Genomic DNA, 23,795 nt, shown 5'->3' with positions numbered 1-23,795 from the left:
AAGCTGTGCTGAAGTTTCATGCCACCAGTTGGGTGGTTCCACCTGCTACAAGGATCACCTCGTTGGCTGGATGGGGTGAGAGGATCTGCTTTCAGCTCTCCACAAGTGTGGGTCTCTTTGTCCATGATGAGTTCGTCTCTAGGTTTAATGGAGTGGCTTCCTGAAACAAGGAACTGAATTGATTTAAGCAAAAAAATACACCTCCTCTGTAAGATGTCAAGATCATGATCTGTGACAGCAGCCTGTAGGACTGCATTTTCAGATGTGTTCAGTGACGTGTTCACCGCTGAGATGCACTTAATTTTTATTACTAAATTTCTATTTCTATATACATTTCGCCTGTTAGGTCCCAAATTTGAAACGTCCTCCTCTCGAAGATGGACGAGCCCTCGAGCTGCCTCTGGAGCTTGTGACGTTTCCATCTCCTGCAGAGGAAACGCACGATGCGGAAATTGGCTCCTGGGGAGCCAGCAAGTGGAAAGTGTAATCCAGCGTAGAAGTATTTATTTTTTTAAAGACAAGTGGCAACCTCCTGTCCCTCTGCTGCCCCATGTGCTCCTAGTCTATTTCAGATTTTAATAAATTTCTTGTTTATCTGGAGGAAGCAAATTAATAATAGCAATTGCTCTTTAGAGAGAGAGAAAGAGGCTGCTGAGGGCTGGAATCGTTTTAATTTGGCGTCTGCCGGTTGTCTTGGGCATGCTCTGGGATTGAAGCTTTGCTCAGATTGAAGCTTTGCACTGTTTTGCAGCAGCTCTGTGCTATTGATACTGGGTGTAATGCCCCGAGGGAAGTGGGGAGAAACAAACAGCTCAGCAAGGATGGGCGGCTGCGAGCAGATGTGTCCTCTTGGTCCTGGCCTCCCCTGTGCAGGGGGAACTCGAGAGACACCTGAGAACTGGATGAAAGCAGGTGAGGAGGCACTGATCCTTGCAGCCCCTGGTTTCTTTTGCTTGCATTGAGATCCAAAAGGAGGCGAATAACCCCGTGTGCTCCAGAGACTTTGTCGCAGGGACCGTTTGCCGTTGAGGCAGGCGCGTAGATGTCAGCCGGTAAAATGTGACAGTTCCCTGTGCGCACAAGCATGCGGTGTGAAGTCTTGCAAGTAGGTCTCCAAGCAAGGACACTCGCAGCTGTTTGCATGGGGGAAGGATTTAGCTGGCGTGGCTCAGGGCTTTTGGGCTCTTGGCTGGGTGCTGCACTCCTTTAGCTTGTGCTAAGTCTGAAACCTGACATGACCGGATAGACACATCCTCCCTGAGCAAGGTGACCCCAGCTGAGCATCTTCCAGATGAGCATCATCATCAGATGAATGGTGCTGGCATGTCTCAGCCCTCTTTTTATGCCAGAAACACATCCAGGACTTCCTTCAGGAGCCTGCTGGAGCTGTGCTAGCCCAGGGGGAGGGTAGGGATTCATTCACTGCAGCGGCCTGGAGCCACAGCTCGCCTGCAGCATCCTCATTGCTTCTGGCTGTTGGGGAGCACACGTTGGGCCTTTTTCACCCCAAATCCTTCAGTCGTCGTCACTCCATGGCACGCACTGGGGCTGGCATCCTGAGGGGTGCTCGCATCCTTCCGCAGCTGCCGAGATGGCACCTCGCGGAGGAGAAAATGGCCTCTTTGTTTTATCTCCTGCCTGCTCCTCGCCTGCGAAAACAAAAGTGCGAGGGCATTTAGCACGCCTGGCGCCTCCGTGCAGCGAGCTGGCCTCGTCGCTAAGCAACAGCAGCAAAAATGGCGAGTGCCATCGGGCCGAGACCGGCCCGGCCTACAGGGATCTGCTCTCCGGTGGGATCCCACTGCCTGTGGTGGCTTTCCCAGCGCCATGTCCTCCTGTCACGGCTGTGGAGAGCTTGCAGTCAGGCACTGTGTTCGGCCTGGAAAAGTGATTTAGGGACCCAAAAACCTCGCCAATGTGCCCGGTTGTGGTTCTCGAACCCCAGCACCTTGCCCTCTCCCTGAGGCTCAGCACCCGTGTGCCTCCCTCCCTGTGGTGCTCGGTGGGAGGTGTCCCTGCCAGCCCCGTGTCCCCAGCTGCGAGCACCCTGTAGTGCTGAGCAGGACAATTCCTAAAGCCCTTTGAGGAGATTGTGGGCAAAACTCCCCTAAACGGCACTGTCTCAAATTACCGCCTTCCCTTTTCAAAGGGAAGAGAGAAGCCGGGCTCCCGAGCCGCTCATCTGGTTTTGCTTTTTACTTCGTTTCTGTCCTGTGATGCTGAGCTCACTGCTTTTGGTCGCTTCCAATTCCAAATCAAGATAAATCCACTGATAACCATGGGGTGTGCACGGCGGGGGCCGGGTCCGAGCGGCCCTCGAAGGGAGCTGGGGCAGGGGCTCAGTGCTGGGGGACTTCGACGCTGGGGTGCTGCAGGATTTCTGCTCCTTTCCCCTTTCTTCTTTCCCCCTTCCCTTCAGAAAGGGCCTTAATTACTAAAACACATCTGTGGTTAGGGGAGTCTGAGGCTCTGCCTCTAACACCAAAAGGACTTCATGCCACATCAGGGCAGAAAACCACCGTGAAATGTCTCGCTTCACAATTTTCCCTTTGGTTCCGTGGATTTAGTGCTAACTGCGCAGCGTAGGTTTCCTTTTGTTTTAATTTTGACAAATTCCAGAGAGGGCAAAGGGATCTTTCCTTCGTTATGCGTCTGCGCCTCCTTTCTCTATATTGTAGCACCAGGCGTCCCGATGACAGATCTTGTCATTATGCGGTGTCATTTTAGATGTTTGCACTGCACCAAAAGCAAACGAAGGAGCCTGCAGTCTAGCCTGTGTATTGAATAACAATGTCTTTCCAGCAAAAAATCTGTTAAGTTTTTAATCAGAACCACGAGTTGTAGAGAGGCAGCCTGTGAACCGCTTCCAACCCGAGGCGGCGATGGCTCACGTTTCTCTTGTTATCACTTTTTGTGGCCGTTCGGGTTTCCGAAGGCTGCTGAGCCGTGGAGGCATCCTGAACCTGAAAAATAGGCAAGCTGATGCTTTGCCATGGGTCCTTTGGGGAAGCTTTTCCATTTTGAGCTCCTCTCTAAAGTGCAGGGCTCCTGGCACGGGGCTGGGAGGTGCTGGGGACAACATGGGAGACCAGGACGGGTGGTTTGTGGGGATCCGCCAGGAGCAAGCGTGGCGTCGAGGGGCTTAAAATCACCCCACAGGAATCTGCTTCTCGTGAGAGGGCTTGGGGAGGGGATGTGCATCCTAAAGACATGCAAACTGCTGATGTAGAGGAGCTGAGCATCTTTGGCAGGCATCTGTCTCCCAACCGCCTTCCTTTCAAGAGGGTGACTGCAGGGAAGCCTTAACTCTGCAGCCCTCCCGCTGCCTTCCTGACTTTCCAGAAGGGTCATGCGAAAACAATGCGATCAAAGGGGTTTGTTTTCTTAAAGTGCTGTTTCATTTAAAGCGTGATGACTGCTCGACAGAGGGTGTTCGTTGTGCAGCATTATGGGATCCGACTGCTCGTCAGGCACGACCCCAGACTCGGCTGCGTGGGCTCACCAGAGAGATGTAGTGACTGGAAATGTGTCACGTCCTTGTGTGCAGTGGTCTTGTCCCTATTAGCTGCTCACCTAGTCCCATGAGCAATAGTACCTGGACACTTTGCTGTTGCCCTTAGAAATGTGTTGAGCCCTATGGAGAGCAGCGGACAGGGACCCATTTTGTCGCATGTTCCCTATCCACAGGCCGTTCCTGCTGGATGTCCCCATGCAGCTCACTGGGCCGGCCCTTCCAGCTGGGCTCTGTGCAGAGATCCCAAGCAGAAAAGCCATTTCCTACATTTCCCTGCACCACGTGGTGAATACTTCACCTCATGATGCAATGTCCCGCAGCCTTTTCACTAGACTGTTACTCTCACCTTGTAGCTCATGGGTTGAAAGAAAGCTTGAAAAAACATTTCCCCACCCCCAACCAAAGCATGTGCTTTTCCCTCAACTCAGTTTTTGCTGCAGGTTGAAATTCAGCATGAACCTTCCCATGCTTTCCACCACCTCCCACCTCCTTTTCCGAGATTGCTCTGTTCAGGGTTGCACCCATCTTCCTGCTGGAGAGGCAGCAGAGAAGCTCCCAGCACCAGCTAAGGAGAAAGATGCTAGAAAAACTTCATCATTTTTATGCTGTGGTATAAAGGGAGTAGTGACCAGCACGGCTACTGCAGGGTACCATCAGGCAGCGCTTATTTGAATGACTCCCGGTGCCAGAATTCAAATCCTATCCTTACGGAATAATTAATACACTTTCAAAGTATTCCAAAATTATTCTGGAATGAAATGTCTGTGGAGGAAGCTGATCTGGAACAGCGGTTGCTGAATAATTTATTCTGCAATGACTAGTTAATTTCCCTATATGGAGCAGCCCTAATAGGCTCAAAAATGTAAGCTTTATTGGTTTAGGGAGGGAAAAAAAAAAATGGAAACCACTAACTTTTGGTGAAACTACTGAAGTGAGCTAAGCCATTTAAGAATAATAATATTTCTACAATGTAAAGATGTTTGGCTGTGGTCTCCTTAGAGAAACTCAATAGCAAAAAAAGAAAGAGCTGGGTTTTCAATGAATTGGGGCTGTGAGACTTGGCAGGAGAGTGTGCCCTTATCTGCCGCAGGCGTGTGGGGGGCGCACGGTAGCCAAACCCAATTTGGCTGCGTGGCTCCATCCAGGAGCAGGACCTGGTGCTGGAAAGAAGGTGAAATTTTTCCTCGTTTGCCTCCAGAAGCTGATGCAGAAGGTCGGCAGATGCAGATGTGGGTTCTGTTCCCTCTGTCCCCTGCTGTGGTTGTCCATAAATTTCTCATTTTCTACAAAGTTTCCCCCTCGGGATGACTCCTTCCCAGGGGGGTGGTGTGTCTGGTTGCCCAGAAGGCAGGCACCTTCCCAAAAGGTTTGTGCAGCCTTGTCCCCCTCCAGCAGGGACAAGTGATGGGGGAAGAGCAGGAGCAGTGGGGACAGAGCCACCAGGGTGCACCCACTTGGGTCTATGCCCAGCTTTGGGCTGGGTGGTGGAGAGCAGGAATGGAGAAGGGGTAAAGTTGCAAAGAGTTTTCCCCTCTGGGGGAGCAGTTTCAGCACAGGGCCCTCCTCTCTGCTTAAAACCCAGGTTTTCTGCAGGAAGTTAATTGACCTTTTCAGCAAATTGATACCGAGGCCGTTAACCCAAACGCTATTGAAATGCTTCATAAATAAAATGTTCATTTAACAACATTGCCAATAACTTAGAAAGTCAGACTTTATAATCCTTTTTCTCTCTTTTTTTTTTTTTTTTTTTTTTTTTTTTTTTTTTTTTTAAAGAGCTATTTTTAATGGAAAAAGTATCTTTTTTGGGGGAAGAATTTGGAGCAGGCTTTTGTACTGAATCTAGGCTGCCTCATTCCCTCAGAAGGCTTCTGAGGGCCAGGAAAATTATAACTAATAACTTCCCTAGAAATTGTAGAGCTGCTATTTTAAGGTCTGGTGTCTCAGGGAGGATCAGGGTTGTGTGCCATTTCCCTCCATTGCTCCGCGATGCCCTGGTTTGATGCTGGTGCTTCACGGGGGGGTGGCTGTGAGCCTGGCTGCTGGTCCTGTGGAACAAAAATGTGCGAGCGAAGCAAGTCACAGGGCTCTCGGGCTTGGTTTTGCTTTGTTTTTTTTGATATTGGTGAGTTGAGTTTGGGTTTTGTTTTGGTCACAGCCTGCTCTGGAGGAAGATTTAGTTGCAAAATATGCAGGGAATGGGATTTATCCGTGCATCACGTTGGCGCTGGGTCTGGCAGGTCCCACCACTGGGAGCTGGTGGTCTCCAGCGCCTTGTGCGTGGCACCGGGTGCCAAGTTGGCTCCCCCCCCCTTCAAGCCCTGGCAGCTGTCATGCCCTGGAGCGTTGGCAGCAGCGAGAGGAGCATCACCTTGTTTGAGAGCGGGTTTTAATGCTAACGGGTCTCCACTTAGCACATTGCCATCTGTGGGGCTGGGCAGACCTGTCTTTCTCCTCCTCCCTCCTATCTCAGACTCAGAGCTGCTTTTGGTTGGAGGCAAAAGCCAAGGCTGCTGCCCAGCCCAAGGCAAGGATGGGCTTGAGGGGAGCAAAAAGCCTGGAGAAGTTGCCGATGTGGGAGGGCAGCTGCCTCTCGGAAAAGCAGGTCAGCAACGGGAGCAAATAGAGAGAGAAGAAAGGATGCCCCTGGCTCTGGAGTAACTTCATTCCCTACCAGCGGGTACCCAGGGATGAGTCCTTAAACCAGGAGCCAGAACAATGGGTACAAGGAGACTCTGACCGATTTAACAGGATTAGGGAGACGTAACTCAATTTTTATTCAGGCCGAGTCGCCAACCCCAAGGCTTTTCCCCTGCAGCTCAGCCTCCCCGAGCAGCAGCAGGCTGCCTTTTGGGGCACCTCGAGCAAAACTGCGCCCGAGCTGCTGGGCTTGCTACCGTGGCGCCCTGCGCAGCCGGTTCGGATTCAGTTGTTGGATAATATATGTAATAAAGTGAAAGCGCTGCGCTAATTGGATCTGGATTGGAAATTCCTGCCAGCCCAGGTTTGCAGGGTAGAACAAAGGAGTGGAGCCGCTGCTCGGGGCGGGCGCATCAATGCAAACAGCAGCAGCCTTTTCAAAAAGGGTCCTGGCGTGGCAGGCGCCTGGCTGAAGTGGCGGGGATTATTTTTGTTCTGTGGGGGTAAGGGGTGGTGGGAATCGCCACATAAAAAAGGCCACGGAAGCAACAGCGCTGCTCCGCTTTCAGCTGCAGCGAAGATCAGCAATTCCATCGCGGCGACACTTCCATGGGTGGATAAGAGGCATTTCCTCATTAAAAGCCCTTTTATGTCCTAGGAGGCAGCTTCTCAGCTGGTGGAAATCTGGGTGGCTCCACTGAAGTTGGAGCCCAGTTGGAGGGCCCAGCCTCGCGTGCGAGTTTTGGCATCTCGCTGGGGTTTCCTTGAGGCATGCGGGGTGGTGACAGCTCGGGGCCGGGCTGGCTCCAGGTGGCAGCCTGGATTGATGGGACGCTCGGGCCCGGAAACTCCAGGAAAAAGGAATTTGCTCCCCATGGATCTTCCCTTTCATGCTTTAAAATAACCTTTTTCCTTTGAGAAAGCATCTGGGCTGGGACAAGGAACCGCGCCGCTCCACGTTCAGACGCAGCCCTTGGTGAACGCAGGAAGATGGACACTTGGGGGATCGTTGCAGAGATGTGGTTTTCTTTCTCTCTTGATGTAGGGATGTTGCAATCACCAGCTCTGCCCATCAATTTCTTGCGCACGCTTATCTTTCTAATTTTCTCTTGGTTTTAAGCAAGCTCTTTTTATTCAGGCTTGCCACGAAATGCGCTGTAACAGCAGCGAGCGGAGACTTGACAGCGTTTCGCCACTAGTTATTAGGCAGGCGGAGCGCGTTAGCAAAGATGTGGTGAACTCTTCCTCTCTTCAAGCCTTCTCTATTGTTTATGCTGCTGCACAAATGCCATTCGGCTCGGTTTGCATTAGATCTGAGCTGCTAGCACAAGCGCTCAGCCTTGCAGGGCTGCGAATCAGCAGAGGAAATCGGTCAGAGCTATAAAACGGGAGGTTTTTTTTTTTTTTTTCCTTCTTCCCCCAAACCATGCGCCTTCAGAGCGAGGGTTGTGTGGCTGGGTAGGTTAAAAACCCGTTTGCTGGTAGGCAGCGGAAGGATGTGGAAGGTGATGCAGGGAGGGGCGTCCTCAGCTTTGGGGCTGGGAGTGGTGTTTTGGGGTTAGAATAGGCAACAAAGAGCGCTCGGGGGCAAGAGAGAAAACCAGAGCAGTCTTGAATTTTTGGGGACAGAGTGTCACGGGGCAGGACCAGGCTGCTGGGGACCCGCCTTGGTCACACCACCCCCGGAGCTGAGCAGGGGGGAGAAAAAACTCGGTGTCAGGCTTCTGGATAAACAAACAGCAGAAATCTCGTCAGGGTAATAATGGAAATCACTGGGAAATTGAGTTAATACAAGGGCATCTGTGTAAGTGAATGCTTGGGACAGGGAAACGGCATTGTCCTTTAACTCTACTAATGCTGGAACAGATGGGAAGCGCAGTGCACTTCACGCATTAGCTGGCTCAGATAAAGAGCAGAGCAGGCGCCGGTCCTTGTGGCTGATTAGAGGTTAACAGGAATAGAAACCAGCGGATTGACTCTTCATTTGCAGGAGGTGTTCTGGGATCAGAGCAGATGGCAGAGAGAGCGTCCCTCCAGCTTACTCAGCTGCTCAGAGGAGCTTACGGCTACCTCCGACACAAACAACTGCGCTCGCATCTTCTCTCTTTAAAGCTGCAGCCTGCGCGTCTTCCCCAGCCATAAACATTTCTGGTAAACCTTTGCTGGTGTCCGAGGTCTGTGGGTGCCCGGGGAGGCACGGCACATCCTCTGCCCGTGGGTTCCCGTTTGCTCCCGATGGACGCGCTGTCCCATCTCGGCCACATCCCTTTGTTACTGCTCTGCTGAGCTCCTTGGGGGGCTTTTGTTAATTGTGGAGGGTTTTGTTAATTCTCCTCGCTAGCTCCACCAAGCCAGAGTTGCTTTTCTTGGGTGGTGGTGACCAGGAAAGGTGTGGTGGGGCCAGGGAGGAGGGCACCGACCCATCCAATCCATGTTCTGCCCCGTTCCCCCACCGCCAGCCCCGCGGAGGTCTGGCTGGATGGCAGCACCTTTGCGTGTGGCATCCATTTGTCACAAGAAGAAATTGCTTCGGAGTGGGGGGGGGGAGGCATGCAAATCCATACGAGCCCTTTCCTCATTGAATCGCTTGAAGCATGGATTCCCTCTTTTGCAAGAGAGAAATTGCAATTGATTCAGCCTTTACCTCTTTCTTTTTGTCTGCCAGCGCTCTGAAAAGGCACATTTTATCTGTGTGTGACAACACCTGCCTGGGGTGCCTCTCATTGAGCTCTGCTGAATCAAAAGAGCAACAAGAAAAGTGGGTTTAATTGCACACATCTTCAGCGGAGTCTTTCTTGCACTTACAGCACAAAAGGCCAGCCCTGCGCTGTTTGAATGGAGCCTGGGAGGGCTGGAGTGAGCAGTACTCTCCATTACTATCAGAGGCAGATGATTCACTTTGCCGGAGCATTGTCATGTGCAAATGAGTTCATGAGCCCATCTCCTTTCCAACTGCAAGGTCAGAGACTGAGCAATTGTCGGGATCAGCCGGCTGGAGGAATTGATCTATTAGCTGGAAAGCTTTCGGAGATTTTACTAACCTCCGCTTCCTACCGCGTAAGCACACAGACACCTTCCTCCCATGGGTGTTGTCTACATTACAAATATTGACTGATTTTAAGTTCACATTTGGAAAGCTGCTGTTTCAAGGCTCGGAAATGTGACCAAGAATGGCTTATAAATAACACTCGGTGCAGCAATTATTATTCATTGCTAGTTATGGCTTTCACACAGTGGAAAAACAAATGGTTTTTCCACTACAAGCTGGAGCTGCAGTCCGTTTAATCACCGAGGAGCTTGGAATCGCTTTAGTTTAAAATACCTTTCCGCTGTGGTTTGGAAATTTTAAAAATATTTGGGTCATGGTAACCTAGTGTATATGACTCGCGTTGAAGATCCCGGTTTACCTTGTCTGCATCTGCCAAGCCCCATAAATATCTGTGTAGCCTTTCCCATTTGTTTTCTTTTCAGGGCTCTTTGTGTCTGGCAGTCCCGCAGGCTGGAGAACAGCAGGTTCTTGGTGGGGAAGCTGTGGTGCAGAGCTGATCGTCCTCCTGTTCCCAGTGCTGTCCCTGCTGGGCATCCCCTGTGGGCAGAGAGGAGGAAGGCAGGGAAGGGTGCTTGGAGCCTCCTGGTTTATTGAGGTGGATGAAACCAGGGCTCGGGTGAGCCCAGCTGATGCTATCCAGGCCACGCTGTACGATGTGTGCATTTATTACCTTTATGTGAAGGCTTTCTGGGCAGGTTTGGAAGAGAGCAGCAGCCTGTCGTGCTGCTAACACAGCGCTGAGGTGGGTCAGCCTGGGGAGAGGCGGGTTCCTGGGCAAGGAGAGCGGTGAGGAGGGGAGATCACATTGCTCTTGTTGATCCTAATGCAGCCCAAAGTGTCTGGCTGGAGCCAGCTTGCTCGGGGGACTGGATGTGGTTGCCTTTTTCAGTAGGCAGAGCCATTCCTTGTCCTGCTCCAAGGTGTCTACAAAGACCTCCAAGACCAAGAAAAGCCTGCAGGAGCCCCCGTGGCATGAAGGAACGCTCCCCGCATTATCCATACATTTGTGATCCCACTTCTCTTGTGCAGCGATGCCCATGGAGATGCTCAGGTAGTTTCTGGCTTCTGCTGGTCCTGGGTTCCACCCCGGGGATGGCAGCTCTCACGTGAAGGCTGCCTCGCCGGCGGGACCGTGCCAGCGCACGTGCCGTGCCTGGGAAGAACGAGCTCGTTTTTTCCAAGAGGCACAACTCTGCGAATGACAACTGTGACTTCTGCCGGAGCCGCGGTGTGAAATCTGGGGGCTGGCTGCGAGCAGCAACTGCTGGGAGGGAGCAGAGCCGAGCTCTCGAGTTCCCGTCTGGTGCTGTAGCTGCTCCTCGTCATCCTCCTCGGGGTGCTGGTGTGCTCTAGAGGACGTGGTTACAGGAACCCAGGTCACACCAGGGTTTTGCTTGTTTCTGGGGTTTCAGTTTCCGCCCGTGGTCTGTGACTAGGCTCGTAGATGACTTTGTTTTGGAAAGGCTGAGCAAAATCAGTCGATCTGTGACGGCGGTGACTCCAGCCTGCCCGTCGCTGAACCTCGGGTGTTTTGGTGCAACCAGCTCGCGTGCTGGCTTTGCCAACCCCTGCCTTTTGCTGGAGGACCCAGGTGTGTTTGGAGGAGGTTTTGGCTGCTGCGGTCTTGCCCTCTGAAACCAGAACCATCTTCTCCATCCTACTTTTGGGGATTATCACTGCTCTAGGAGGGCCAGAAGGTCTGGTGGTCTCCTGACAGGTGGCTCGTGGACACCTGGCTTCCAAATAGCTGAAGGACTCTGGCTGCTCTTGTAGAGCTGGAAGAGTTTGCAAAGCTCCTTTTGCTTGAGTAGATTTAGAGATCAAAGATTTTTCCATCTTGGTTCAAGATACTTTTGTTGAGGCCTTGTCTTAAGAGCAGAGCCTCCTGTGCTGGAGCTCCTGCTAAAGGCTTGGTGCTCCACAGGGGGTTGGGAGCCCAGGGGTGTTTTGAGGATCCGTGCTCCTCCCAGCCCGCGGGGTTTATAAGCCCTGAAGGGGAAAATGCTGCCCAGCTAATGAGTTTAGAAGTGCCACCGGTGTGGAGCTCGCAAGCTCCCAGCAGCCATCTCCAGGGCCTGTTTTAATTTAAATCAGAGGCACAACATCCTGCAACACTAATGCAACACCAGAGCAGAGGCTCTGGGGGCAGATCTGCCGCGGCAGGAAAAGGTCCCTGCTCCGGCGTTCGGCCCGGGTTTGATGGATAAGGGCAATTAGGAGGGAGACGGGCGAGTGGTGCGGTGTGTGACCGTGTGTGACCGTGTTCAGAGCAGGGCTTGTGCTGATCTATCAGCACCCAGCTCCTCGTGCACCCTGGCTCAAAGGGGCATCCACCGGGAGGCATCCGCGATGGACGTAGGGCAGGCTGTTCTGGGGCAGGGAGGAGTCCAAATTTTTTTTTCTTGGGACAAAGCTGGGCTCAGATGCGGTGTAATGAGGCTGTAGTTACAAAGATGATACTTAATTATTTCTTTTTTCACGGCATTCGAGCCCTGGCACTGTCACTTTGCTGGCAGCAAATCAAACGCCAAGTTAGCTTATGCTGGATGCGTGCTAGGAACAGAAGATGAAGTCCTAGATAAGCACTCGGCTGTAGGAACTTCTTAAATGGAAACGTGCAGGGGGGATGCGGGGAGAGGTGTTTGGGTTTGTGTGGACCACAAGTGCGTGCTTCGATGGCTGATGGAGTAACCACCCTGAGCCCTACCCTATAACCACCACCTCTGGGATAGTGACACCGTTAAACCCCCTGAAAGGGAAGGAAAGGATTTTGGAGTCCAAAAAAGCTATTTTTCTTTAAAGGAACGGTCCTGCCCCAGCCGTCCGGGGGTGAGCAGTCCCCTCCTGCCGATGGAGATGAGATCAGGGCTGAGCGTGGCGGCTGCGAGCCGACCTCGCGCTCATGTAAATATTCCCAAATAACGCTGTTGTTCCCGCGGGCTCCCCTCTCCCCCCCCCCTCACCGTGTTTAATTTCTGACTAAGCTTTTGATAAATGTTTTGTGTAGAGTTTCTAGTTTATCTTAAATAGACCTGCTGCCACGACAACTGAAATCTAAACTGACCCCGGGCTCGTGGCTCGGGTGCCAGATAAACTTGGCTGCTGCAGGCGCGCCGAGCAGTCCTGGACGAGGCGAAAACCCACGCTACGAATGGTGAGGACCAGTTGTTGGGGAGCTCATTTTTTTGGGGTGCTCATTTTTTGGGATATCCCATGCCTCCACAGCTGGGTAAGGCTGTGTCCGAGCTGCAGAGCAGTATGAGTTGATGTTTTTGGGCAAATTTCCTCTTGTGGAAAGCCAGATTCAGACCACGGTTGAAAGGTTTTCAGGCTGCCACCTGTCTGAAGCAGGTTGTTGGGTGAAACGAGCCGAGTTCCTCCAGCCTTACGCTGGCTGGCCTCAAGTGGGGTCTGTCCTGCGATCCTGGCGGCGTGATTCTTTAAGGCAGTGTTTATGGCCAGCAATTTGTCTTTAAAGGGCTTCATCCACACGTGATTATGCTCGCGTGGGTGTCCGTACACGTACGTACATACATCATTGCTCAGGAACGTCATTTCCAATCCTTTTTAACTTGCTCAGAAAGTAAACTCGGGAGAAGCTGGCAGGGAGTCGGCGCAGCCTGCCAAGCGCCGCGGACCAGAGAAGTGGTAAAACATAAACACTTCGGGGTTTATCCTCGAGATCTACGCGGCGTGGCTGCCGAGGGCTGCACCTCCGCCGTGGCGCTTCCACTGCCGCCGGCTGCGCGAGCGAGAGGGCAGTGCGGGGCTGTCCGTCCGTCCCTGTCTGTCTGTCTGTCTGTCCCTCCATCCGTCCCTGCCCTCCCGAGGTTAAGCACCGCCGTGTTGGGCGCTCTGCGGCCACGCGACGTGGGGGTTTTTGGTCGGTGGTTGAGGAGCAGGTCTGCTTCCCCCCCCCCTCCCGTGCGCTAAAGTGAAAGCAGACCTCCTTGACACTTAATCAGATTTGAATGTGGTTTTTGGCGTGGCTTTAAAGAGACTGGCAGTGAATAGCTGGTTTTGATGCCATTTATTAAAAACCTCTGGTAGAATTTGTCTCGGAAAGCCTTTGTGCGAGCTGGCAAACACACAAGGGTTTGATGCAGTTAATGTATTTTAATCTCCCCCCCCGCCCCCTCTCCTCGTCTGTCGTTAATTGTGGGCCTCTCAGCTGTCTGCCGCCTTCTCCAGGGGGATGGCAGGCTCTGCAGAGCCCTCTATTCAAACCTGGGCTTAACGAGGGTCCAGGGGCATGGAGGCAAGTGAGCATCCTCTGCGGGGAGCAGGGCCGGGCCGTGCAGGGACAGGCACCACGCTGCGCTCAGCATGGGGGTGCCAAAGGGGCACCCTCATTGACCTCCTTGTCCTCGTCCTCCTCTGAGGAAAAGGGAGAAGGGAGGAGGAGGCAGATGGGTGCTAAGTGCTGGTCTTTGACCTCCTTGGTAGCTTGCTTGTGTGATGGGCTCCCTGGGAGCATCTGGAGCGTCTTCTCCCAGCCGTGGTTCCAACGTGAGGTTGGTGCACATCCAGTCTCTTCTCTCTTCTTTGGGCAGAAGAGCTCAGAGCTGTGGTCGTGCCCTGGAGCGCTCTGCCCGGTTGAGGGAATGAAGCTGGAGTTGCGTGGTGTTCAATTTTACGTTGTCTGCCTCACCAAAGAGAAGAAAACCTGGCCTTTCCCTGCCTCTTGCTCACGTGCGTTATGGTGCGAATTCAGCGAGAGGGAGGCGCGGATGAGGATTGCTCCCAGGAGGGAAAGAGGCTGAGAGACTCTTAAACAAATGAGAACCGAGCGGCTTCGCTCTTCCCCTGTGGTTTGGCAGTTAAATAAACTCACCGAAGAGGCTGGCTGCACGCACGTGCTGGTGCCGAGCCACGTTTGCTCGCGGGCTGGGTTCTGGGTGACACTGGATGGGTGCCAGGATGGTGCGGCGCGGCTCTCGAGTCCATTGCGCGCACACGCACGTGCTCCTCTGGCAGTGGGTGTTGCTTCTTGGGTGTCTGTCTGGGTTATTTGGGCTGAAGTCAGCGAATTCAAGGTGAACCGACTTGTTGGCTGTACTTGGGAAGGAGGGAGACTGAGAAAATCCCTTCCCCAGTGCAGGGATTTTGTCCTTGGGTGATGCACTACTCAAAACAGAGATGCAGCAGTGGCCTTTGCTGGCCGTGTCCACCTTCCAGAGCTTGCATGGGTGGTCGTGGAGAGAACAAAACTGATGTCATCTTTCCCTCTTCTCCTTTCTCCTCTCCAGGGTTCCACCTCAGTGGGACGGTGACCGAGCCAGCAACCGCGACAGAACCAGAGATGACCTACAAGGTGGCCATCAGCTTCGACCGCTGCAAAATCACCTCCGTGACGTGTGGCTGTGGGAACAAGGACATTTTTTACTGCGCCCATGTTGTGGCGCTTTCGCTGTACAGGATCCGCAAACCGGACCAGGTCAAACTCCGTCTTCCCATTTCAGAGACCCTTTTCCAGATGAACAGGGACCAGCTCCAGAAGTTTGTTCAGTATTTGATCACAGCACACCACACTGAGGTGTTGCCCACTGCCCAGAAGCTGGCTGATGAGATTCTGTCCTCCAACTCGGAAATCAACCAAGTGCATGGTAATTTCTTGTTCCTACCTTGCTGGCCCAGTGCTAATCCAGTTTTTGGGGGGCTGGGTTTCACAGGGATGGTGCTGGCCTTGGTTTTGCCATATTCATTGCTGCACAGTGTCAATATTGGTACCACTTGGGTGTTGGCCATGTGCCCCCATTCTGTCCTCTGTTTTTCCTTGTATGTTTATCCATCAAACACCGACTTCAACAGGCAAGAAAGAACAGAGCAGGCAGGCTAGTGGTACATGAGGAACAGCTGAGATGAGCATGGAAAAGCCAGGCATGGAGGAAGGAAGCCGGTTTGCTCCCCAGCACAGAGGGCTGTTTTGGGGACACGATGCTGGGACACTGGGGACCGGGAGGCGCAGTGGGGACGCGGCTCCTCTAGCCCGCAGTGATGCGGTGCCAGCCCAGCCCTGCATGGTGCTAAGTCAGATGTGACTGAGCCAGCAGGAGATAAAGCTTTAATCTCCGTGGGTGCTAATTTGCCCATAATAAATGAGCGTTGCTGTCCTGACCTACTCCACAAAGGCGGCAGAGGGGATGTGTCATGGGGCTTTGTGTTTAGAAGATGCTTTTGACTTCCTCCCCCAGAAGGCGCCAGCTGGGGGTTGGTGCCTGTCCCAGCCCTGCTGACCGGGACGTGGTCAGGCCCCTGGAGTTCCCTTTGCAGCACCATTCGGTGCTCCTGCTGCATCCTGCCCAGGAGCTGAGGTTGCCCAGGGCCTCCGGTAACGAACCGCTCCGCACCACGCCTGGCCCTGCAGCTGGAAAGCGGAGATAATAAACACTTATCTGCCACGGAAGGGCGTTGCGGGGATTAACACATGCCTCTTAGCTGCTCTGAAGATGAAAAGCCCCATATGCAGCCTAAAATAGGATCTGAACTGGTTGCATCCACATGTAGCAGCGGGGCCAGGGGTCCACCTCCATCCTAGTGGTGATGGCAGCTCTGATCTCAGATGTTTTCCCCTCCCCTCCCTCTTGCTTCTACCTTGGGAGAGGCTTTTGTCTCTTCCACATCTGCTGTGTGAGTGGTTGTGCTCGGAAATTCCTGGTTTGGGGGCATTTCCTCATTTTTGGGTGTTGGAAAGGAATGAAGAGCAAGAATCTGACGAGGTCCTCTCACCACCTGAACTGATTCACTGAAGTAGAGATTGGGCAAGATCTCATTTGTGCCGTTCCTTGAGGCTGCGTTCTCCTGAGCAGACTGAAGAAAAGCTTTCAAGGCCCTGAGTATTTATTGCTCTAGAGTCAGCAAAAGGCTTGGTGATTGAGACTCTTACAAAGATACAGCTGTTGGCTCCGGTTCAGTATCTGCCTCTTGTTTTTACAAGTGGCTTTAAAAAACAAAGCCAAAATTCGCTGCCCATTCAGAGTCATGCAACTTCGTGCCCTCCAGTGTGAGGTTTTGAGCACGTTGCCCTGTCCCACCGGAGGAGCTGCCCATCCCATCTGACACCCGTCTGGCAGCCCCAGCAGCGAGTGAGCTCCTCTGCGAGCAGACCTATAGCCCGATCCCATCCCGGGGAAGGATGTGGAAGATGGGCATTGAGATGATGTGAAGCTAAAAGATGCTGCGGGGCTCTGGGTGTCACAGCAATCCGGCAGCTCCGCTGGGGCTCCAGCTGTCAGGGATCCAAACTTCCCCCACACTTTGCTCTTCCCAGCTGCAGTTCAGGCATTTATGGAGGGTCCCCGATGCTGGGTTTTTAAATCCTTTAAGGTAAGCTTTAAATAGCACTTCATGTGCTTACGTGCGTGTTTCTTGGCCTCTGCAGCCCAAACAGTAACCCAGTGTGTGCCCGGCAGCACACAGAGGTTATTACACCGTGAAGCGAGAACAGCCTCTCCAGAAACTATAATTTTTATTTTATTTTTTTCATTTCTTCCAAGGAGAGGTCTGTTTAGCTTCAGGTTAGCATGGAATCTGGTCACCAAAGGGCTGCTCCTTCTGTGTCGGTGGTGGAGGAGCCAGTGCTGCAGCTTGGGAGCATCTCCGGGAATGTCCCTTGTGCAGTGGGAACGTCTGCTTTGGAAATTAGGGCTGCTCTTCCCCCCTCTGCAGAGCCCGAACAGCAGAGATTGCAGGCAGTCCTCAGGAGGGCTCGCGTTAGGGCTTCAGACCTCTCTGCTCCTTGCAGGAGGCTGCGCCGCGTGCTGCGCTCCCCGCCTGCCTTCCTAGAAGGAAATGCAAACTCTCCAGTAACGCCGCGGCCTCGGAGCGCAGCCAAGGCACTCGCTCGCTCTCTGAGGGCTCAATCAGCGCGGAGAGCCTAGGTGTGCCGGGCTGCCTGCTTCCCACTTGACCTCTGTGTGCTGAAGTAGGTCACGTTTCTGCTCCGGCAGATCGCTGCAAAGGGCAGTGCGCTCGTAGCCAGCGTCTCGTGTGTCTCGCTCCTCGCTGCTCGGCGTCTGAAGTGGCAGCTCGAACGGGGAGACCGCAGAGGCTTTCGGTTTCCCCTCGCTGAGCGCGTTCCTGCTGCTGGTGGAAACATTCAGCCTGACTGTCCGGCACGGAGCGAAGCTGAAGGTGGTCGTTACGCCAGGCAACGTGACTTGCTGCTGCCTGGGGACAGCCAGGACCTGCAGCTGGACAGCTTGGGTCCAGCGGAGCGTCTGGTGGTGGCCACCTTGTCCCCCTCGCAAGGAGGGGGCTCTGCCAGCCCCGCTGTTCCTGTCTCAGTGCTCACACCATCCTCGCTGTGCTTGGGCACGGCCGGGAGAGCTGCTGCCCTCAGGAGATGTGGTGAGGGCGGTCTGTCTGCCCCGTGGAGATGCCGGCCGATGACAGGGTGTCCGTGGTGCTCAGCCGGTCCCAGCCATAAAGGCTTTTTGTGCTCTTCCCAGCCAGAAGGGGGAAAAGCCACAAAACCTCTGCACTGCGAGGCAGCTCCCTCCGAGGATAATCTTGCTGAGAGTCAGCTCCAACAGCCAGCTGACCTCTCTGGTCCCTCAGGGTCCTTTACCTGCTGTCCAGCCTCGCTTCTTGTACCCAGCACGCTGGCTGGGTAGGAGATACCTGCCCACCCGTCCCGTCACACTGAGCCACAGCTGGTGCCTGACGAGCCCTCGGGTGGTCTTTAACTTCCAGGTCATCCCACAACAGTGTCTGGAGGGCTGAATAAGGCACTGGGAAATCCATTCGAAATTCTGCCTTCCTGCTGGGGAGGAGGAGAAGGTCAGGTCTCCAGAGGATTTGTCTTCCTGGTTGCTGAGCTGATAGAAATTCGAGGGAAAATGATCCACCGGAGTGCTCGAGAGAAGGGCTCTGCCAAGCGACTCTTCCCCCAGGCCTTGCAGAGCCTCTGGGGTTGCCGAATCCCCTCCAGAGTGGTGCCTGGCAAAGGGCTTCCCAGAAATGGGTGGCCCTGATCCCGGTAGGGGGGTCCACGTGCCATCGTGTGGCCGTGCCATCTTTGTCCCCGTCACCACAGCCCGCCCTGGTTCTCGAGGTGCCCGTGGTGGGCATGGGACTGCTGCCAGCAGCTCCTTTGGTCACGCACAGGAGCCGAAGGGTTTCACTCCCTCGATTGCTGTCAGATGTCTCTGACTCTTCAGGCTGCCTCCAGAGGCTCCCTCCAATCTGCCTCCACTTAAAAATGCGATGGGAGGCTTGGGAGGCTCGGCGGAGGTTGGTGCCTCACTCCCTCGCGTTGCCGCTATTTTTATCCCTTGCTAGAGTTCATTTCCTTTCTGGTGCGTGGTTATTTTCTCTTTGAGGTTTTCTGTTGTTTGTTTATTTGTCCGTATCCTGCCCCCGCTCCCTCTCCGATCTGGGTGGCTCTTCCTTCACTCCTGGTTTCTTTCCAACCGCTGGAGATGCAGCCCAGAGGCTTTTGGCAGCGCTGCGTGCAGTCATGAGATGGCCTTTGTGAACCGTTCCGCGGTTCAGGAGCTCGCCCAGGGCCACTTACCAGCACGTTTTGCTCTTCTCCTCCAGACCTGCAGCGGGTACTGGGATGCTCCGGTGCCTCGGTGCGAGCCACGAGGGTCCCAGTGCCTCCCCAGCCCCCCAAACCTGCTGCTTTCTGCTCCAGGAGAGGCTTTGCTTCTCCTCACCTTCAGCAGCTACTGGCTGAGCGAGCTGTTAGGTTTTCTGTGCCTGGCTTTGTTCTGTTTTCTCACCCAGGATTTTTTTTTTCCCATTCCTTATTTCTCAGCCTTCACATCCTCTCCGGCGAGGTCTCTCCTGGGTGCCAAATAGTTAAGCACCAAGCCCGCGGTGAGGGAGGGGTCCCCGCTGGAGTGATTGATGGTGTTTTTATCTCTGTTTCTACAGCCAGTGTAAATGGGCTTGTGAAACACTCTTTCCACTCGAGACGCATGCTGGTGTTTCCTTAAATCTGGATCCCGCAGGACAAAGATCAAGCACATCTGAAACAGGCTCTTTGGATCAGGAATGCTGCTATATGAGAGACGTGTTACGCAGGCTTGGGGCTGTTTTACATGCCGTTCCCTGCTAGTTTGGAGCAGAGACATGGAATCACTCGTCAGCTACGTCACGGCATGCCACTGGCGATGCCACCACGGCGTGAGCGTTGGCAATGGGAAGTGGACGAATCCTGCCATGAATATTTAAACACCGCGCAAATCCTCTTTGTTTGCTCTTAAATGTTTATCCAGCTCCCCGGTGTAATTGGGCAGCCCATTAGCCGCCCGTCTGCGTGGCGTGTGTGGGAATCTGCTGTTACAGCCCCCCCGTATGAAGCTGTGATACGAGAGCAAAATAAATGTAGGAGTCAACGCGGGTTTTGTTTGGAGCGGCGGGCGCTGCCTCGCTAATTCGGCTGCGGTCAGAGCCCAAACGTGAGAAGTGCTCCGTGTGGTGTGTGGGAGGAGGAGGTTTTATTTAGCTGCACGCCGCTTTCCCCGCTGCCTGCTGGTGCTTACGTGCGAGCAGCCCGTGTTGGGGCAGCCCTGGGAACCCCGCAAAAACGCAGCCGCTTCCTGCACCTCGCCTCTTCCTCTCCTTTGAGCCATCCCGGGGGCCTCGGTGAGGGACTGAGGATGGGCTGAGCTTTGGGATGGGTCACCAGGCATCCGTGCCTTCCCGGTCCCTACAGAGGCAGCCAAATGATCCTACAGAGGCGACCTGGCTGATGTGGAAAGCCGCAGCTGGGAGGAGAGGGCAGCGTGCTCGGAGGGGGATGTGAGGAGTGCAAGCGTCTGGGAAGCCTCGGTGATGGGTGCGGGATAAGCGCTCGTGGCAGACAGATTAGTCATCGGTTCCTGATACGGGATAATCGCTGGCTTGTCTGCTCTTTATCTGCGAGGGGGAGCGGAGATAAGGACAGGCTTGGGGGAGGGAAGGAAGAGGCACCGAAAACTGAAACACGCTGCAGGCGGGGTGAGCGGTGCTCAGCGTGCTGGTTTGTGATGGCACAGGGAGCACGACTGGGTCGCGTGCGGTGCTGGTTGCCTTCCTCCCAACACGGGGCCGTGGGTGAGAGCCCCTGCACTCAGCCAGGGGCTGTGTTCTCCTTTCTGCTGCTTGAGATCCTGTCCTAATTACGTTGTTCTGTCAACTATAAATTATTTGCAGAGGGAGCAGCAGCATCCTCTCCCGTCAGCGCGGTGCAGGCAGTGCCCGGGGCTTGCTCCTGGGCAACAATTATTAGCGGAAATTAAAGGAATTTTGTAAAGGATGTTAAATACAAATAGCTGGATCTTATCAGGTCAGGAGGCATCCTCAGCCTTTGCCGGAGGAGCAAAAGCCCTCGGGTTGATGTCCTTCTGTTTATAAGCTAAGGAGAGAGAGTCGCCTTGCTGAGCAGACAGCCCGGAGCTGCCTTTCCATGAATCAGTTCCTGGTCAGTGCTGGGGCGTGCTTGGCACCCCACGTGGGAGCAGGGAGCAGTGGGAGAGGAGATGTCCATTCCCTGGCCGGAGCCCAGTCAAGTGGGGAAGACATCGTTAAGAATTAATTGGAAATACGGCTACAGCTTCCCCTGGCTGTCCGTGCAGCCCTCTGCATTTCCCACGCTGGCTCCCTTCCTCGCTCAGGAAGGAGACGGTGGGAGAGGATGGCTAAAGCTGAGCCGAGCATCTTCTAGCCACAGTGCTCCTGCAGAGCCCCCACTGAGAAATCTGAAAAGTTCTTTTTTAGGGATAAAATAGCTGTGTTTTTTATTTTATCTTGATTGTTGCAAACTGGCTCTGGTGCTACAAACCCCGTTGTCTCTTTTTCCTCCCTCCTTGTCCCCCAGGTGCTCCTGACCCCACTGCTGGAGCCAGCATCGATGACGAGAACTGCTGGCACCTGGACGAAGAGCAGGTCCGAGAGCAGGTGAAGCTGTTCCTATCTCAGGGAGGGTACTACGGCTCGGGGAAGCAGCTCAACTCCATGTTTGCCAAGGTGAGGAGGAGCTGGCTGCTCTCTTTTTCGCCGCGCTCCGCTCGACGTGTCACGTAGCCGGCAGCTCGCTGCCCGCCCTGGCACGGCGCCCGTCACAGCTGGGAATCTCTGCTCCGGTGCCTTCTCGCCCGGTCGCTGAGCTGGCGGTTGTAATCCAGGCTTTGGGTCAGCTTTGGGTTGTCCCAACCTCTCTCCAGGCAGGTCCCTGCCTCCCACGCAGTGGATCCTGCGTGAATTGGGGATTTTCCCCCATCTCCCCATTGGCTCTGCAGAAGGAAATCCAACCTGGCCACTTGCAGACCCTACCAAGACCATGGAGAGGTGGCACCAGCCTATGGGTTCTACTCTTTCTTTGCATTAGGACTTTGTTTTCGGGTTCCTTATTGCTTGGTCCTCTTTGCTCAGCTGGACTCAAACCAGCCAGGTCGCAGCATCGTAACGTGTAGTCTGGACACCCAGACTGGGAGGGAGACAGCGATTGGCATCCAGGTCTTAAACACATCTGGGGGACCACGGTTTGTCTCACAAAAACCTCCTCTCTGCCCTTCCCAGGTCCGGGAGATGCTGCGCATGAGGGACTCCAACGGGGCCAGGATGCTGACGCTGATCACGGAGCAGTTCATGGCCGACCCTCGGCTCTCCCTCTGGAGGCAGCAGGGAACGGGCATAACGGAGAAGTGCCGGCAGCTCTGGGACGAGCTGGGTAAGGGTCACCATGAGCACCAGCGGGGTGGCCTGGGCTGCTGGGACATCAGACCTCGTCCCGTGGGCTTTTGGGGCTCTACCAGAGCTCACCCTGCATCCTCAGCCAGCCTGTGGGCAGAGACTCTGACTGGTGCCAGAAGTTTGCTCTGTGCCCTGCTGTGCCTCGGAGGGAGGAAGGGATGAGGCCTCTGTCTGGTCTGTCTGCCTGCTGCTCAGTTTTTTTGGGGACTGTATTTTGGGGGAATGAGGCTTCTGTCTGTCCAGTGTCTGTGTTTGGTGTGCTGCCCCAAAGCCTTGGTGAGGCCATCCTGGGGGCTGGATTAACCCAGATGTAGAAGTGCCATTCCTGCAGGAACCACAATCGCAAGGGAGAGAGGCAGCTGCATAAGTCTTGTCCCATCTAACAAGTTTCTGCCAGCGCTGGTGCAGGTTTCCAGGGTGAGAGGTGAAGGATGGGCACTGCAGAGCCCGGCTTTAATAGAAATACAACTCTGGGTAATTCTAGGTAAGCACCTTAGGCACCAGCTCAGCTGGCTGACACCGTAATATCATTAGAATAAAGCATTTAGATGACGTGAGCCCAGCGGGGCTGGTTGTGTGGTAGTGTTTACCCAGCCCTCCTGGGCTCTCCTGGACATCTGGGATCATGGGTGAGTAGTTTGGCTTGTGCCATGGTTTCACCATGAGTCTGAGCTGTTCTGCAGCCTGGTAGCAGGAGAGGTGCTGTGGAAGGGCAGGGGCTCATGGCCTGGGACCAAAGGGACGTTGTAGAGCTAGAAGAAGGATGAGGTTGGATGGTCCAAAATCTGGAGCCCCGTCTGTATGGGGAAGAGCTGTGGCTGCACGGGCTTTGGTGTGGAGGAGAGGCTTGGGGAAGGTGTAATACACTTGTAAAATCAGGAATGGCTCGTGAAGTTGCCAGGAGGTGAGCAGAGGGCAAACTAAAGGTGTTCCTACCAAACTGCACTGTGAACTCCCTGCCATGGGACCCTCTGAGGCTGAAAGCGTGAAGGAGGATGAAAATCACTTAGAAAGAGGAGGAGAAATGGGCTGCTGAGCACAGGTGCCACTTCTCTTTCAAGAAGTCCTTGAATCACAGATTGTGGGAGGGTGGACGGCTTTCCCGGTGAAGTATCTCTCCACATTTGCCCTGCTCTTACAGCTTCCCTTAAGTGCCTGTCCCTGCCACGGGAGACGGGATACCAGGTAGGAGGATCTGTGGTCCGAGCCACTGGAGCAGGTCTTGGGGCATGAATTTGTGAAGTTGCCCAATTTAATTCCCATGCCATCAGCATCTGGAGCGGCAGCGCAGTGAATGGCTGGTTTCTGACCACCTTGAGGACCCCCTCCACGAAATCACACTGCCCTAAGTGGTCTTGTCTGCAAAATGCTCGATAACCAGCAGTCTGTTGCCAGGCTGCTTGCAAAACATCCTCGACACAGTCTGTCTGTGCAGTGGGCTGGGGGCAGAAGCCCCCCATGGAGCTGTCTCAGGGCAGCATGGCAGGAACTCATCCAGGAGCACAGCCCAGGTGCCAAACAAACCCAGGGGCAGCCGTGAGCACGGCCAGGCAGGACGGGATGCCTCGCTCCTGCCTGCGGTTCCCTGGATGGAAATAAGCACGCGGGCTCTGCAGAGCCGATCCCTGCTCGCCTGCCAAAAAGATATTTCCAGGATTTGGAAGGGTTGGATGTGCAAGAATCCCGGAGAGGTGGCCAAATCCACCACGCCAGAATTTCCACATGGAAGAAAGCAAACACATCTGCGAAATGTGGCTGGATGGGTGTCTAGGCAGGCCTGGAGAGCAGCAGTTTGCCCAGAGCTACGGATGATTTGGTCTGCCTTCAAACCAGACAGCGAAGCCCAGAGCTCTCCCTCTCTTCCCAGCACACCCGAAGGGTAAATGGTCAGGTTCGGGTCCTGGCCTAACC

At 54.2% G+C, this 23,795-nt stretch overlaps 1 protein-coding gene across 1 annotated transcript in view; it reads left to right on the top strand.

Annotated features, from left to right (window-relative positions):
- Positions 1–23,795, top strand: part of ZSWIM5 (zinc finger SWIM-type containing 5) — a gene marked incomplete at its 5' end in the record, with an annotated part of 87,479 nt that overhangs the window by 48,891 nt on the left and 14,793 nt on the right. Inside the window, 3 exons of the mRNA XM_082765895.1 lie at positions 14,450–14,806; positions 21,010–21,158; positions 21,711–21,861. Of these exons, the coding sequence (XP_082622021.1) occupies positions 14,450–14,806; positions 21,010–21,158; positions 21,711–21,861 (657 nt within the window). The remainder of the gene's footprint in view (positions 1–14,449; positions 14,807–21,009; positions 21,159–21,710; positions 21,862–23,795) is intronic.

Source organism: Aythya marila, assembly GCF_965140915.1.
Source record: "Aythya marila genome assembly, chromosome: 8".
Taxonomy (NCBI): domain Eukaryota; kingdom Metazoa; phylum Chordata; class Aves; order Anseriformes; family Anatidae; genus Aythya; species Aythya marila.
The sequence above is the reverse complement of the archived record's forward strand: the minus strand, read 5'-3'. Positions and strand labels throughout refer to the sequence as shown.